At 38.5% G+C, this 18,776-nt stretch overlaps 1 protein-coding gene across 1 annotated transcript in view; it reads right to left on the bottom strand.

The window, feature by feature from the left end:
- Window positions 1-18,776, bottom strand: part of LOC124595545 (ATP-binding cassette sub-family C member 4-like) — a 291,780-nt gene that overhangs the window by 15,119 nt on the left and 257,885 nt on the right. Inside the window, exons 20-22 of the mRNA XM_047134323.1 lie at window positions 12,680-12,807; window positions 1,767-2,012; window positions 1,503-1,663 (exon numbers count right to left, since the gene is read on the bottom strand). Of these exons, the coding sequence (XP_046990279.1) occupies window positions 1,503-1,663; window positions 1,767-2,012; window positions 12,680-12,807 (535 nt within the window). The remainder of the gene's footprint in view (window positions 1-1,502; window positions 1,664-1,766; window positions 2,013-12,679; window positions 12,808-18,776) is intronic.

The following is an 18,776-nucleotide window of genomic DNA, read 5'->3' as shown; positions in this document are numbered from 1 at the left end:
AGGGGTATTGTCATGACTGAAACATCAATCACCCAACTACCACAAATCAGGTTTTTCTGCCACATATCACTGCACAATCTTTTCAAAACTTCCAAATAGAAAGCCTGGTTAACTGTCTGATCCTGTGGAACAAACTCTGAATGGATAACTCCTCTCACATTGAAAAAACAAATCAGCATTGTGTTAATGTTTAATTTCATGTGATGAGCTCCCTTGGGGCGAGACAAACTTTGAAGTCTTCCACTGAGTTGGTTGTTGCTTTGATTCAGAATCGTAAGCATAGCACAAAGTTTCGTCACCTGTGGTTTGAAAAAAAGTTTGGATCATTTCGGGACTCATGCTTCGGAACACAGCATGCTTCCGTGTCACCTTGTTTGAGTTGAACAGTCAGCAGTCGTGGCACAATTTGGCAGCCACCCTTTTCATTCCCAAATCATCTGTCACATTTCACTGCACTGAACTTCAAGTCACTCCCGACAGCTCCACAATTTCTTCAATGATTCGTCGTCAATCTTCATTGATGACTGCACAGATGTTTTCAACATTTTCATGTGTTCAGGATGTGGAAGGACAACCAGAACAAGGTTTGTCATCAGTTATACACTATTTTTAACATTCCAAGAGTTTCTGTTCCACTTTTTCCGAGCAAAAAGCAGAATTTCACCATTGTACACTGTTCACAAAAATCAGCCACTGCAAAAACAACGATCACACAAACAGTTGTAATTACGAACTCTGCTTAAGCCAATCCTGACCTCCTCCAGCAATGGCATTTGGCTTACTGACTGTGGAATGTTCACTCTAAAAAACATGGTAATTCAAAAGCTCTAGCCAGCCAAAAAATTTGTTTGGTTTTTTTTGGGTACCCCTTTGTATCAGAGACTATTCAGAATGAAATTTTCATTCTGCAGCGGAGTGTGTGGTGATATGGAACTTCCTGGCAGAGACTCTAACTCGGGACCTTCGCCTTTCGTCTTGCTCTTGCCTGCAAAAGGCAAAGGTCCCAAGTTCGAGTCTCGGTCCAGCACACAGTTTTAACCTGCCAGGAAGTTTCAGGGAATTATTGCTGGAATTATTAATGTTAACTACTTGCAAAAAATATGAAATTGTAGACGCAAATAAAAGTAGAAATTTGACAGATAATGTTTCAGTTTATGTCGTTTAACTTTTATCTTGGCCAATGACAATGAAACATTGTTAGAAGTTCAAAAATACGTAAAGCTCAAGAGAAGTGATCTGCTGAATAGAAATACTTGGAGTAGGGCTTACAGACAGGCAAGATTAAAATGCTATGGACTTTAAAGCTTTAGATGAGAAAAAAATGGAAAAAAATATGCACTTCCCCTTGACTGCTAATTAAGAAGTGGAGATCATGCACTGGATCAGAAGTAGAGAAGATGAAGGGAAGATTCAGATGTGATTATAGGCTAACAATCAAGGTTCTATTTCAAAGTAAGACCTATAACCTTGTTTAGTGTTAAAACAATAAGAATTGGACTTACTGTGGGTCAACGTTTGCTGTCGCCTCATCAAGTACTAGTATGTTGTTGTTTCGCAGAATTGCTCGTGCTAGACAAACAAGTTGTCTTTGGCCAACACTGAAATTGCTGCCTCCTTCACTGACTTCAAAATCTAGTCCATCAACAGCTTCTTTAAGTTTCACCTGCAGTTAGTGTTAATAAGTTAAGTATATATTTACTATTATGTGTAGTACTTAAATGTTATTCTATTATATGTCAGAAGCATATTTTCTCTAAATTTATTACCTCTTCTAATACTTCATAAAGTCTATGATCAGGAAATTCACTGAAAGGATCCAGGTTGTATCGAAGTGAAGCAGAAAATAATACAGGCTCTTGAGGAATGATAGATATCCTTTTCCTCAAATCATGTAGACCAATTGTCTGTGTATCTATGTCATCAATATAAATAGCCCCTTCAAGCTCTGCTAGACGGAACAGTGCTGAAATGAGTGAAGACTTCCCTGCTCCTGTTCTGCCGACTATTCCGACCTAAGGATATAACAAAAGACATCATTGTAGAGAAGTTCTAAATAGCTAAAAGCTTAAGTATGTGTCATGTGGATTAATTTTTTAGTTTGTTATCTCAGTAGTCAGGTTACGTACCATTTCCATTTAAGGTTTTTCCTGGTTATTACAATGTCACTATCTTTCAAAACAGTGGTTACAGTGTGGCTTTTATTTCAAATGGAATGCTTTCATAAACTCACTCTCAGAAAAATTGTGTATATTGAAACAACTATAGGATTTGGACAGAGTTAGGGTATTCCAACAGTGTAGCCTAGAAAAAAACTTACTCTAGCTGTGAATTAGGGAAGGGGAAAAGCTCAGCAGCATGTAATATGACAATTCATTTCAAAGCTACTATTACCTCAATCAACATTTTTCAATAATTGTTGGCTTTTAGATTGCCTGGCTCATGAACAGTCAAAAACCAACATTACATTAAGTATAGCAAACAGGTCATTTGAAGATGAGGCGTAGCACCTTTACATCACACCTATAGCAGTTAACAATAGCAAGCAGCCTCATGCAGAGACAAGGCTTATTTCTAAATAATAATAACAATAACAATAATAATAATAATAATAATAATAATAATACTTTATTTGACACTGAATGATTCATTGCATTTGTATAAAAACAGGTTACAATTCTTGACATATGGCCCTATAATACATCCTTACGAGTATGTCACTGATTAACAAAATAATTAAATTACAAATATAATAGTCTGCTTAACACTGTTGACATATTTTTTCGAAGCATTTCTTATTCTGCATCTAAGTATGGTATTCTTCTAATGAGTAAAATGGATTTTGTAGCAGAAATTTCTTTAGTGAAAATTTAAGCTTCATTGTGGGGAGGGTAATAACTGGGCAGTGCATTGGTTAATTTTAAACCACCATATTGTGGACCCTTTCATGTAAAATTTTTCTTTATTTCTGGTATTATACTGATACAAATCATAATAAATCTTAGGCTGCAGTCTTTTAACAACTAATATATCTTTTAGTATGTACATATTTACTACGCTTAGTACACCAGTTTTTAGAAACAAGCCACAGCATTATTCCTTATATTTTGCTTCACAGATGATTCTTATAGCCCTTTTTTTGAAGTAGCAAGAGCTTATTTAGATTTGCTTTGGTTGTTCTTTGAGCTATTTTTAGTCTGTCTGGAAAGGTGCCTGATTCTATTATGTTATTTACTGCTACAGACAGAGGTACAGAGACATTTTGTCTGCGCACTCCTAATACATTTATACTGAGGCCATCGTACCCTGTGGAACTGGAAGATTATAGAGAGCTAATGATGTTAATTATTTCTTTGCAATTTGTGGGGGCTAGATATAGGTTATGCTCAGATGGATTGTCTTTAAAATTATGCTGCAGATTATTATGTTTATCACTGACAGCTTCCACTACTGAAGAAAAATATTCACTGAATATACACACATAAAAAAACGTTTTGCATCACCTCAGTTCCGAGAGTTCCGGAACTTGTACAGAAAATTGGTGCAGAGATTAACATAAACATCATTTCCGCCCTTTTTATTGCTCATGGGAGCCACACATCGCATGTTGTACCACCATACAGTGAGACCTTCAGAGGTGGTGGTTCAGACTGCTGTACACCACCATACAGTGAGACCTTCAGAGGTGGTGGTCCAGACTGCTGTACACCACCATACAGCGAGACCTTCAGAGGTGGTGGTCCAGACTGCTGTACACACCGGTACCTCTAATACCAAGTAGTACGTCCTCTTGCATTGATGTATACCTGTATTAATCGTGGAATACTGTCCACACCTAGATCCCTCAGAATGGTTGGTGGGTCACATCGCCCATAAACAGCCCTTTTCAATCTATCCCAGGCATGTTTGATAGCATTCACGTCTGGAGAACATGTTGGCCACTCTAGTCAAGAGATGTCATTATCGTGAAGGAATTCATTCACAAGATGTGCACAATGGTGGCATGAATTATCATCCATGAAGATGAATACCTTGGCAATATGCTGCCAATATGGTTGCACTACCTTTCGGAGGATGGCATTCATGTATCGCACAGCCGTTACAGTGCCTCCCATGACCACCAGCGGCGTACGTCGGTCCCACATAATGCCACCCCAAAACAGCAGGGAACTTCCACCTTGCTGCTCTCGCTGGACAGTGTGTCTAAGGTGTTCAACCTGATGAGGTTGCCTCCAGACACATCTCCCATGACTGTCTGGCTGAAGGCATATGTGACACTCATCAGTGAAGAGAATGTGATGCCAATCCTGAGCGGTCTATTCGGCATGTTGTTGGGCCAATATGTACCGCGCCGCATGTTGTCGTGGTTGCAAAGATGGACCTCACCAGGGATGTCGGGAATGAAGTTGCGCATCATGCAGCCTATTGAGCACAGTTTGAGTCGTAACACGACGTCCTGTGGCTGCATGAAAAGCATTATTCAACATGGTGGCATTGCTATCAGGGTTCCTCCGAGCCATAATCCATAGGTAGCGGTCATCAACTGCAGTAGTAGCCCTTGTGTGGTCTGAGCGAGGCATGTCATCAACAGTTCCTGTCTCTCTGTATCTCCTCCATGTCCGATGAACATTGCTTTGGTTCACTCCGAGACGCCTGGACACTGCCCTTGTTGAGAGCCATTCCTGGCACAAAGTAACAAATCTGGACACGATCGAAATGCAATATCGACTGTCTAGGCATGGCTGAATTACAGTGCTCATGCATGGTTGTTTACATTTTTGGGTGGGTTTAGTGACATCTCTGAACAGTCAAAGGGACTGTGTCTGTGATACAATATCAAAAGTCAATGTCTATCTTCAGGAGTTCTGGGAACTGGGGTGATACAGAACTTTTTTTTTTTGATGTGTGTATTAGCAATTTCAAGTTGATCTTTTACTATCATGCCATTGTGGGATGTCCTTACAGCACTTGTCTCTGCCTGTTCTGGAACTGTTTTATCACTCCTCAGACACCAGTAGTACACTGTGTATAGCCTGAAGCTTGTTTGCAACATTGCTGCTTCTGGTCTGTGTTAATAACTCTTTATGGTATTCTTGATAAGTTCTGAAGGCCCCCCTTAGCTTGAAATTTTGTCTACTATTCAACATTGCACTATGGAATAAATTTTAATTTTTCTCTTTCTTCAATGACATCATTATTTATCCAGATACTTTTGTTTATATTTTTAGGTTGTTTAACTTTGGCGAGTACAACTGAGCATGTGGCGTCAGAACAGTAGTAGAAGTCAGCAGCAAAGCAGTCATAGGAAAACCTATCATTCTTAAACCATGGAATGTGTGCTAACATGCAGTTCAGTATATTGATGTTATCATTATACATAATTCTTCTGCTTACATATAGTTTCTTTTTAGTGACAAAGGGCATCTAATTTGCCTGCCATTGTAGCTGTACTGCATGCTGATCAGAGATGGCTAGTTTTAGAACAGCTGTACTATTGGAAAGATGGGACACATTTGCGATTATATTATCCAGACATGTTTTGCTGTTGCCAGTTTCTCTAGTTGGCTCACGGATAACTAGGTTCAGATTGAATTCATTGAGTAGGTGTAGCTTTTTGGTATTGGCATCATTGGTTAATAAGTCTATATTTATATCCCCTGTTATTATAGTATTTACATGGCCATTTAACCCTGAAAATGTACTGTCTCTATATGTATCAACAAGTCAGATAGATTTTTGAAAAATGTATCCATACTGGCTACAGGTGGCCTATACACACCGATAATTGCTATATTTTCTCTACCCCATTTTAGAGTCATTATGCAGAATGCACTTGTGTCAATAACACTGAAATTACTTGCTTTAACAGTGGAGATTGTTCTGCCAGCCCCAGACTTGTTTTTCCTATTACAGGCAGAACAAAATTTCATGGAGAGTGGTTGACTGTTGCTAATTAGGTCTTCAGTGCCAGTGTTAAGTTATGATTAAAATATCAGGTTTATCAAGACATATAATAACATCCAGAGCATTGTGCTTGTTTTTAAGACTGTCAAAATTCTGGTGCATGACATTAAGTCTGAGTTTCTCCTGCTGGACTATACAAGAGGATTTAAGGCTATCAAACTGTCCATCAGGCTTTACAAGTTTCCCAGCATTGTCTGCAGATTTCGTGGGTTGTGCCATTCCATGGCAATGCACTTTTTTACACCACTTTGTGGAGAATTTTGTCTACGTTCGTAATTTTTTCCTATTTTATTTATGTGCATACCATGAGTTGCGCACAGGTCTCTTTCTAGATTGCTGACATTAACTGGGGATACATGGTGAAATTTATTACATATTGCTTTAAGCCTATCTTTTATCTTGTATGATTCACCAGTTTATGGTACTGGGGAAACAAGAAACATACGCGGATAATTTAGGTAGGAATGACACGAAGTTCCCTTCTTTGCGAAAGTTTTCTAACATTGCTCTGAAAAGCTATTAAGTTGCGATTGGTTCAAGGTAAAAGATGTGTGATAATGGATTGACTATAAGATTTTGCAGCCAATCATAAAACAGTATGTTCACACACATTTTGTGGGCTGTAGAATACTTTAGGGAGACTAGAAAAGTGTGGAGCTTAACCACCATGATAATAGTGTGTGTATAATAGGAGCACTGCAAAGAGGTGTCATTTTGTGGAATTATTAGTGAAAAGTTATCATGTAATGTTAGAAAGTGTTTTCATATGAATGAGAAACACGAAAGTGTGAAATTTTGGTAAAAAAAAAAAAAAAAAAAAAAAAAAAAAAATAACGCAGAACATCTGTTGTAATCTTTCTAGTAACAGGCTCAGTTGAATACCATAAGCTGGCTACTATTCACACTACTATGGGCTGGTGGTGAACTTATAACAAAGAAGTGACAATATAGTGAAGTTTTATGTAAAGTCTATATTTCATTCCGTTAGCTCATTTAAATCTGTTACTAGAGAAACTTATGATGTGCCCTGCGGATACAATTAGTGCGGCTTGTTCTACTACTGCTTGTTCAGTGGAGCAACATTGATTTGTTTTCTAACAGGGAAGACTTGTGAGAACTGCAGAAGAAGAGAACTCCACTGAGATGTCAGCGTACAGTTTTTTTATAGGTGAAAAATGTAACTACGCCAACGTGAAGGCTATATAAGTACTTCAGTAAATAGTGAAATCTATATGATTAGTACTATGTATACCAATTTGCTTGAAGTTGGCCAGAGAAGTTAGTACATGGGGCCAAATAACAGCTTTGTTGATACATGGACATAACAGTGGTCATCAGAATACTAATGATTTTGTGTTGAAATCACAGTACTTACTGGTTTGGTGGTTTATTCCATTAAATTAAGTTACATGTATTCCACAACAACTACATTCTGGTACCCTATTGAAAGGAACCAAAATACTTCTGTGGTGAAAAATCAATGAAATTTTAACAAGAAGGTTAACTAACTAGCTATTTAATAAAAACAAAGATGATGTAACTAACCAAACGAAAGCGTCGGTATGTTGAGAGACACACAAACAAACACAAACACACACACAAAATTCAAGCTTTTGCAACCAACGGTTGCTTCATCAGGAAAGAGGAAAGGAGAGGGAAAGACGAAAGGATGTGTGTTTTAAGGGAGAGGGTAAGGAGTCATTCCAATCCGGGAGCGGAAAGACTTACCTTAGGGGGAAAAAAGGACAGGTATGCACTCGCGCACACACACATATCCATCTGCACATATACAGACACAGTTTAGTTTGTTAACAGGATGATGGCTACTGTTTGTTATGCTGCACTCTCTCTCCCCCCCCTCCCCCTGCCCCCCTCCACCCCTCCAGAGACTGTCAGTAGTAGGGTGTTAGAACCAATTTTCCAGGCCTGTTAAGGTGAAGCCAATGGTGACCATTCTGTAGGACTGGCAAACATCTTCATCCCTCCGGTTCACCAGTGAAGAACCCCGCCAGGGAGAGATCTTTGGGGTGGGGAGTGAGATTGGTATCTGTCTTTGTAGTCCATCATCTTTCTTTCTCAGTTCTAACATTCCTACTCCTTCTTTTCCTTTCCTTTCTTCTCTGCCAGGAGTACAAGGTCAATCCTCTCTCCTTCCGCATTCCGTAGTTTCCAGTGTGAAACCCCTACTCTTATCTATGTATTAGAACCTGTTTTCGCAGTATTGCCAGAAATGTAGTGCATGCATCAGTGGCTCCTGGACAAAGTTACAGCAATAATCAACCCACAACATGAACTAATAATTATTTCCTATGCAATGAGCATCATTAAGTGATAAACACTCATTATGTACCAATACCAGAGAAGGAAAGTTGCTACTCACCATATAGTGGAGATGCCGAGTCACGACAGACACAACAAAAAGACGTGCACAATTATAGCTTTCAGCCATTAAGGCCTTTGTCAGCAGCACACACACACACACACACACACACACACACACACACACACACACACGTCTGCAGTCTCAGAGAGCTGAAACCACAATACTCATTATGTTTAGATAAAGAATTGATAATTAAACTAGAGAGGCAACTGGTTTACCAACACCCTTTGTGGCAAGCCCACATGTATAGAGAAATAGAGACAATGTAAAAAAGTGTGTATGACTTCAAGATGAGGTACATTGCCATGATAAGTGTTACTTATTCTTTGTGGGGTAATCCAACGGTAACAATAAGTAACATTAGGACTGTGTCTTGATTAAAGACATCTTAAAATGGAATTATATAAAGTAGTACTTTGACAAACATCACTGAGGTTTTTAGTTTCCAAAGTTTTAACTAGATGTAATTTGTGAAGGCAAAAGTGTGTTCTGAACTACCAGTATTATTTACTTGTGTATGTTGTATAGTCATAATGACATCTTTCATCTCAGGAAGGGGATATGCAGCATAGCATATCGCTTGTGTGAAGTGATGTGTTGCACAATATCTACCGAACTGACAACTGATGATCATCACTGTGAAAGTTTTTTGTTACCTTTTTAATCTAGAATAGCATACTGACTGGAAGTTTATGACTGTCATTGGTATGGATGAATGCCGCACATCTGCAAGGTGGAACGATGGTAGCAGCTTTACTACACTTCACATTAGTTGATGCTTTGGCGGTTTATTCCATGCTGCAGTGTCCTGCCTCGGAGGCACAAGGTGCACTATGGAAACACGCCTTCAGTGACAATGACAGTGACACCATGGAAGAAAAGAAATTGGTTTGTATTTGCTAGATTGGAACAGAATTGTCACATATCATTGCTCATGTGTGAATTCATATTCTTATGAAATGTTATCTCTTTGTATTTGAAGGAGGAATGTAATAGGGTTTAATACAAAGCACTTTCTATTAATTGTAGAGAGTCAAAAATAGATAAAAGAGTTTTTAAGATTTCCAGCACAGATACAGTTGCTAACGAGAAGTAGTCCTCAGTAAAATGAACTATACGGTTAGTCTGAACATTAAATCAAGAAATGACAGTTCGTAACCTATACACAATATACTCAAATGAGGTAACATTAATGGCAGTAGTACTGCAGATCATCTCAGTACTAGGACATCAAATAATGACTCCAGCACTAGTATGTCATCTGCTGGCCGAATCCTGTGATATTACGGCTTCGCATTCTCAAAGAAAGTATGCTTGACCATAGATGCTGAAACATCACAAGGCATTAACATTTCATGTTTTTCCCTCTGCTAACAAGATTACTAATGAAGGCCACAGTAATGACAGGACATGTGAAGATCAATGAGGAAACAGAGCTATCTATGCTACGGATTTGTTCATATCTCTCAAGAAACAACTCTGTAATTAACGTGCTATGCTGCCCCTCAAGTACCTGCAGTGGCTTTGTTCCTCTGGTTGTGGCTTAAATGAATGACATATGAAGTCGTACGAAGGATCTCTAACAAAAACTTAAGCATTTGCTAATGTAAATATAACAATTATAAGGAAATCGAAGCTAACAAAAATGTTTTGCAGGACCCAGAAACAAATATAATTGGTAAATTACTTGATGTAACTTCACATGTAAACAACCGAACATACTAAACGCGCAAACAGAGTTGACACCCGGCACGCTGGCTGATGGGAGCGGCCGTAAATGGGAAATGCCTTTGCAGTTGCTCCCATCAACCACCACGCTAATTGTTTGCGTGTACAATACACTTTCTTGGTGTCCAGGGAAAAACTGAAATTACAGCTAACTTTTTGTTTTCCGTTGTATCGTTTGTTTGTTTATTCATTCATTCACACACACACACATCATGCGTAAATCTCATTACACACTATGTAATCAAAAGTATCCGGACATGTGGCTGAAAATGACTTGCTGGAATTCAGTATGCTGCTGGCCCACCCTTATCCTTGATTACATCTTCCACTCTCGCAGGCATATACATTCAACCAGGTGCTGGAAGGTTTCTTGGAGAATGGCAGCCCATTCTTCACAGAGTGCTGCACTGAGGAGAGGTACTGATGTTGGTCGGTGGGGCGTGACACAAAGCAGGTGTTCAAAAACATCCCAAAGGTGTTCTATAGGATTCAGGTCAGGACTCTGTGCAGGCCAGTCCATTACAGGGATGTTATTGTCACGTAACCACTCCGCCACAGGCCATGCATTATGAACAACTGCTTGATTGTGTTGAAAGATGCAGTTTCCATCCCCGAACTGCTCTTCAACAGTGGGAAGCAAGAAGGTGCTTAAAACATCAATGTTGGCCTGTGCTGTGATAGTGCCATGCAAAACAACAAGGGGTGCAAGACCCCTCCATGAAAAGCACGACCACACCATAACACCACCACCTCTGAATTTTACTGTTGGCACTACACACGCTGGCAGATGACATTCACCGGGCATTTGACATACCCACACTCTGCCATCGGATCGTCACATTGCGGACCGTGATTCATCACTCCACGCAACGTTTTTCCACTGTTCAATCATCCAATGCTGATGCTGCTCACACCAAGCGAGGCATCATTTGGCATTTACAGGCATTATATGTGGCTTATGAGCAGCCGCTCGACCATGAAATCCAAGTTTTCTCACCTCCTGCCTAACTGTCATAGTACTTGCAGTGGATCCTGATGCAGTCCGGGATTCCTGTGTGATTGTCTGGATAGATGTCTGCCTATAACATATTACGACTCTCTTCAACTGTCGGCAGTCTCTGTCAGTCAACAGATGAGGTCAGCCTGTACGCTTTTGTGCTGTATGTGTCCCTTCACGTTTCCACTTCACTGTCACATCGGAAACAGTGGACCTAGGGATGTTCAAGAGTGTGGAAGTCTCACGTACAAACATGTGACACAAGTGACACCCAATCACCTGACCATGTTCGAAGTCCATGAGTTCCGCCGAGCGCGCTATTCTGCTTCTCTCACGATGTCCAATGACTACTGAGGTCACTGATAAGGACTACCTGGCAGTAGGAGGCAGCACAATTCACCTAATATGAAAAACATATATTTTTGAGGGTGTCCAGATACTTTCGATCACATAGGGTATAGTAGAGCCTTCAAAAATGTGTAATCAGTTAGGCTATTTTTGTAATCTAAACTATCAACTAATTACAAAGATTGCTAAACTACTTATACAGTTTGAGTAGATCTGAATAAAACAGTTTTAGATTTGAGGCTGCAGTTTTTTCTAAATAAACTTAAAATTTATGTTTCAACAGTCTTTGCAGAGGTCCTCTTCCAGATGACTAAATTGTAGAGTTCTGGATGTGGTATGCCCAATATACCTTTCTGTTTTGTTTATCACATGACAGTTTCATTATGACAGAGTTGAGCTTGAAAACAAACTGTGTGAAAATAAAGCAGTTAATAGATACTTGAACTTAGTGTAACACAAGTTCTGGAAGCTGTTTTTGTAGAAAAAGCCTGAAGATGGTGTTAAGTGCAAAATTTCAATTCTGATGTGAGAAGAAGAAAGAAACAAAACATATATGATGACAGAAATATTAATCTTGCAGAAACATATTAAGTGGAGATACTCTTTCAGCAGTAGGTATGAAGAGACCACAGATGCCAGTGACGACTGCACTTCTCAGAATCTTAAACAGAAAATATTAGAACAACAACTCTCCAAAACATCTGTGAACTGCATCAAAATGACAAAAAAATTGTTGTTTTCAAAGCATCTTCATGTAAATAATAATTGTGATTGAAGAAGCTTGTGATTATTGCTGATAGCCTCAGACGTGTTGGTGGAGAATCACCTGTGGGATCTGTGAATTACGTGATGCTTGGGGCTTTCCTGCTGGTAGTTCACTTTAGACTTCCTTCTTGTCCTTATCCGCTGTCTCCTGGGTCTGGATGAATTCCCTACTTAATTTATAAACTGTCCCTTTTCCTTCTATACATTTCTCTGTTCACCCCGCTTAAATTACCTGTCTGCTATGGTCTGATAATAATAAACTATTTCTCTCTTTATCTCTTCATAATTTTATATTGAAAATACTTGTTTTTGGTTTCAGTTGTACTAGTTATTCATTATTTATGGTTGAAAAATATTACAATCTTGTTTGACCTTGTATTCATGTCACTTAAGAGTTACATATTATTTTTGTTCCAGTGATTCATGCGATTTCCTCAATGTTCAGTCCATATTTCTCCCTAATAATCATCTTAATAAAACAAGTGTAGTAAGTTTACCTTTTCAGCAGATTTTATAGTAAAATGGAGATCTTTTAGAACTGGAGGATCTGATGCAGAATATCGTAGATATGTATGAACAAACTGTATGACTCCATCGTCTGGCCAGACTTTTGGTGGTCTCCTGCCTGTAATAAAGCTCCGTTAGTTTAACTCACATGATATCACTTTATGTAATATGTTTCTACTGGTGAACAAAAAGTGATTAGCAATGAATATGGAAGTCAGTATTAAAACATCATTAATTATGACCAATCTGACAGATGCTATGCATGAACACACACAGCTGGTTGCCAAATTGTATCGTCAAATATCTCATGCACTATCAAGGGCAGAATAATGAATCCACAATTAATCAGTAATTAAAACAATGGTAGATCCAGAAAATACAAGAACATGAAGAACTATTGTGACAAGATTAATAAAAAATCAAGTACCATACTTAATATAGAAAGACAAAAGCAAATACCAATCGATATAAAAGGCATCAGCATCTCCAATAAATTGGAACTAGAAATGCATTCTCATACAATTAGAAGTTTGTAGATCATTAGCAAGAAATACTCCACTGTTTCTTCCTCATCTAGAAATAGTCTTTACACAGTTTAACAATAAGAAGAAGAAAATTGTTGTTTATTGAGAGGTTAACATGGACTTCCAAACAATGGCAATCTTAGACAGTTACTCTAATTTCAACTTATGCCCTATGGTGCCATTTGCAGCCAGAGTAGATGGTAATAGCAAGACTACTATTGCCACTTTCTTCTTAGGCCCCACATATTATAGTGATGCAGGGACCACAATAAATGGTGTATCAGATCATGACGATCAAATAAAAAAGTTAAAATATACCAGCTGCAAAATAGTAAATGATTGTACCTAAGTTACATGTGTTAGAACAATAATATGAGACACTAGAAAATCCTGGGTGTAATAAAAATAATGGAAGGAGGCACTGACTGATTGACAGGCGCACAAAAAGGTTGAAATGGTGCTGAGTGTACAGATAATGTCCTCGTCTGGAGCTAACTGATACAAAACACACAGAAATGCTCAGGGCTACATCTTCCCCTCCCAAGTACACTGTCTTTTCCCCTCCCAAGTACATTGTCCTGACAGTGCAGTCCAGTTAGAGAAAGAGGTCATGTAGCAGGTGAGAGGTGAATGGGAAGAAGAATGGAGGTGAGGGAAAGGGGGGTTTGAGATGTGGAGGGGCAGGGGGAGGGAGGGGGGGAGGGAGGGAGAGAGAGAGAGAGAGAGAGAGAGAGAGAGAGAGAGAGAGAGAGAGAGAGAGAGAGTGTTAGTTCACCATGCCACAGGCAGAGAGAATTGTATGTAGCACTCGAGAAAGCAAATGAAGTGCATAGGGATGAAGTGGGAGGCCTGAGGTCAGGAGACTGATTCCAGGTGGATAGTGGGTTCAGAAGTTGTGTGGTAATGATAAATCCCAACAATGCAATTCAGAGCAGGTGATATTGGAGAGATCCTTATGTCACAGGTTGCGAAGCAGTCACTGAAGTCAAGTATATTGTGCTTAGTAGCATTTCCTGTCACTGGGTTGCCAACTCGGCTCTTGATAACAGTATGCAGGGACCATCACTGGGTGGACAGCATATTAAAGGCTGTGCCAAAGCTAACAACAGAGCTGCTATATGACATGACTGTTTTCACGGGTGCCCCATTGGACAACTTTCTTCTCCAGCGCTTCATCTACCTATGAATCTCTCAACCTATTCATCCACTTCAATGTATGCAACATACAATTCCACCCGCTAGTGCCAGGGTAGTCTCACCAGTGCTGCCACATCCATAACCTGTTGTCTTGCTCTTTCTCCCCAACAGTGCTCAGCCACCCCTCCATCCCTTCCCTTCTGCACCTCATTCTTCTTCTCACCCATTCCATCCAATGCAACACCTTACCCCAAATCTGCTGCAGTGATGATACAACAGAGCTGGTCCGTACAATGTAGACATGTACTAGTCTGCTACAAAGGAGGGTATAGTGTGAAATCCCAGCAACATTTTCAATCTTTTTGATGTTAAAAGTACATTGTGGAAGGAAAAGGGAAATGTATCTTTTGGCAAAAATACGTAGGGATCCTGCAGTACTCACACACTGCAAAAAGTACTCAAAATTACTACAGTTATCAAAAAATCAATGAACATGCACATAATGTCACAAACCAATACTGCTGACAACAGACTTAGGGCAGCATGGAATGCAGTAAAGTGAGAGACAGGACAACCAGTCACAGAACAGCACTATTGAACTGAATGGAAGGGATGTGAGCAATGAGTCACAGGTAGCAACTGCTTTTAATAATAATTTCTTAAATATAGTAGAATAGTTCAAGAGCAAAATCACAGCAATATGTTGAAAAAGTATCTTTGATAAAATTCTATCATATGAATGTATCACCAGCTTCTCCTTCTGAAATTAAGAAAATCATACATTCTCTCAAAAATAAAAGCTCATCTGGATTTTCTGGTGTTTCCAATAGAGTATTAAGAATTTGTTCCCATATAATATGCCCAGTCTTATCTGAAATATGTAATGCATCAATAACTCAGATCATTTTTTCAGAGAGACTGAAATATCCCATTGTTAAACCCCTCTTTCAGAAAGGTGTTTTACTGCTGACAACATTCTCCAAAATTTCTGAGATGATGATGTATTCTAAAATAGTATCTCACCTTAGCAACAATCGTACACTTAGCAAATTACAGTTCGGGTTTCAGAAGGGTTGCTCTACTGAGAATGCCATTTACATGTTCAGTCACCAAACTTTAAAAAGCATTAAATAATAAAATAGCACCAGCTGGTATTTTCTGCAACCTCTCTATGGAATTTTATTGTGTGAATCACAGTATTCTACTGGATAAATTAACATTTTATGGGATTGATGGTATAATCAACCAAGGGATAATGTCATATCTAACCAAAAGAATGGAGGAAGTTGTATTCAGTAATATAGTCCATGGTCGTAATTCTGGTGGGGGAGAAATCATGTAAGGGTTCCCCAAGGTTCAATCTTTGGTCCACTACTGTTCGTCATATATGTAAACGATCTTCGATCTAGAATACAACAAGCAGAATTAGTTCTTTTTGCAGATGACACTAGTATTGTAATAAATCTAAGTATATGTACAGAAACAGAAGTAATGTTAAACAAAGTTCATAAAAGTATCATTGATTGGTTTTCTGCGAATGGTCTCTCCCTCAATTTTTAGGAGACCCAACATACTCAGTTCTGCACATCTGGAGGTTCTACACCAGTGATAAGTGTAACATATAGTGAGGAAATAATAAATAGAGTGGAACCTTCAGAATTCTTAGGGGTTGATATTGATGAGAATAAATTGGAAAAAAACACATTTTGTAACTCCTAAAACAACTTAGTTCAGCTACATTTGTGCTTAGAATCATTGCAAACTTTGGGGAGACAAAAATCAGTAAGTTGACATATTTTGCATATTTTCATTCCATAATATCATATGGAATAATGTTCTGGTGTAACTCATCTGTAAGCAAGAAAGTCTTCATTGTGCGCCCGCATCTCGTGGTCGTGCGGTAGCGTTCTCGCTTCCCACGCCCGGGTTCCCGGGTTCGATTCCCGGCGGGGTCAGGGATTTTCTCTGCCTCGTGATGGCTGGGTGTTGTGTGATGTCCTTAGGTTAGTTAGGTTTAGGTAGTTCTAAGTTCTAGGGGACTGATGACCATAGATGTTAAGTCCCATAGTGCTCAGAGCCATTTTTTTCTTCATTGTGCAAGATATGGTCCTCACCCATGATCGTCGTGTAAACACCTGTTTAAAGAGTTGGGCATTCTGACTACTGCTTCACAGCATATTTATTCCCTCATGAAGTTTCTTGTAAATAATCCACTACAGTTCAAGAGGAATGATGAGGTTCATAATTACAACCTGAAGGTTGGCTGGTTGTGGGATTAAAGGGACCAGACTGCTACGGTCATCGGTCCCCAACCTGAAGGAAATTTTATAACAAGCTCAGGAAGTTTCTCCTTGACAACTCTTTCTACTCCGTAGAAGAATTTCGATTGTTGTAATGTGTAAAAGGTAGTGGGTAGGAATAACTAACTCACATATGTATGCCGATTTTTCTTTTTGTATAAGAAGAATTAGGAATGTTCAGAATGTAACCGTGTGTACACATTAATTTGTGGTGTGAATATATAGTGACTCAGTCCACATCACTACAATCTGTCATGCAAAATTATCCAGTGAATATGCTACTAACTGACCAACCAACAGCCATTACTATATGGTGACTGGTTATCTTTACTCCTTCCGTTATTTACCATCAGAAAATATTTATGAATTATCTCCAACAAGAACAATAGGAGGAAATTTTCTTTTTTACTTAATTTTTGAACTTCTATCCCCAAAATCCAAAGACAGCTAAAATGAAACTAAGGTGAAGAAAACAAAATAATTTGTTGAGAATTGGGACTAGAATATATCCTGAAATGAGGGAATTTTACCCATTATAAAGAGCTGTTACAGCAAAGTAGCAAAATTATACTACAAAATATATTATAGAATTTTAAACTTTGGAAATAGGAAGTCAAAAATCATAAATCGTGAACAACGTAACAGGCAAAATAATAAAGCAAAAACCATAGAACATTGTAAGGTTTGTGCATCTAGGAATGTGAAAGTAGAGATGCTACATTTCTCTGGCAACAGGACAGACAAAAATAATTTGAGAATGGCTGCTGTGGCATTCAATGATTTTTTTTTCCTAGCTGTATCTGGAAAAGGGGGAGGGGGTGCCTCCACAGCACTCAGTCTTCCACAGAAGTTACAGAGCTACATAGTCACATACAACACAGGGTTTTGTATACTTTTGACATGGTTAATGAAAGGTGCAGGTCCTTAGTAGAAATCAGATGTTCGTGAATCTTTTTTATGGGTTTAATAAATCAGAGGGTTTTCTAAGAACTGAAACTTTCCAAATAAGGAAACTATGCAACTGCACACTCTAGAATATGCACAGAAGACAAAGTAGTAAATTAAAATAATTATCCAAACACAAATGCAATGAATTTACATACCAGATTGAATCTGTCAGTATAGTACTTCAACCTTATAAAGTGATTACTCATCTTTTTATGGCGGTGCATAGAGAAAATATAAAATATACCCATATTTGGTAGGTTCTGTCCTGCACTATTTTTTTAATTAGTTTAAGTAACAAGACAGACAAATCATGGCAATTTACGCATTTCTGAAAAGGTAGTGAATGACAGAATTGATGCATATTTAACAAATAAAAGCTTCATTGTAGTGTCTCAGTTTGACTTTCTTAAATGTTAACTTAATTTGTCCATATATGCTGACTCCCATACAAAACTTAAAATGCCAAGTATTTGGCTTCAATAAGGTTTATACATATCATATTTCTTGTTCAACTAATCATTAGACAAGCCAGGTGTGGTATGCTCTTGCAAGAAGTATGCAGAACTCTTTTAACTATTGTGCAAGAAGGTGCAAATTATTTTGCAGATTTCATTTTCAATATGCGTGATATAAATCAGAGATTTTCAAATCTAAATGAAGAGCCTCACTTGTAGCATACTTCATTCCAGATGGGATTTCCCTGCACTGGGTATGAGTCTTGTAGTATAATATATGTTGTAAATACTATTGCAAATATTTTTTGTGCCATCCTTTTTGTTGTTAAGGTCTTTAATTGCCTTTCTGTGAATTATATAGTGGTCTTTTCCATGACCAATGTTTCATAAAACATTATGCATTATATTAAATTGAAACTTATCTGATGTAGATGAGAAAGTCTCTGATTTATTCTGAAGGAGAAATTGAAATCTTTAACTGTTTACCATGTGCTGAGAGAAATAACAATGTGAATCTGAGTCTTGAGTTTACAAGTAGTATAAGTAGTAAAAGTAACCACTAACTATGTAACTGAGGCATTTAGTGATCAAAATGCCTAGAAACAACTGAAAACATTCCAGATTTAGAAGAACATTCTACTTCAGAGAGAGAGAGAGATAGAGAGGGGGGGGGGAGGGAGGGAGGGAGGGAGGGAGGGAGAGAGAGAGAGAGAGAGAGAGAGA

This window comes from Schistocerca americana, chromosome 2, assembly GCF_021461395.2.
Source record: "Schistocerca americana isolate TAMUIC-IGC-003095 chromosome 2, iqSchAmer2.1, whole genome shotgun sequence".
NCBI lineage: Eukaryota > Metazoa > Arthropoda > Insecta > Orthoptera > Acrididae > Schistocerca > Schistocerca americana.
Note: the sequence above shows the minus strand (reverse complement) of the source record. Positions and strands in the feature narration are given on the sequence as shown.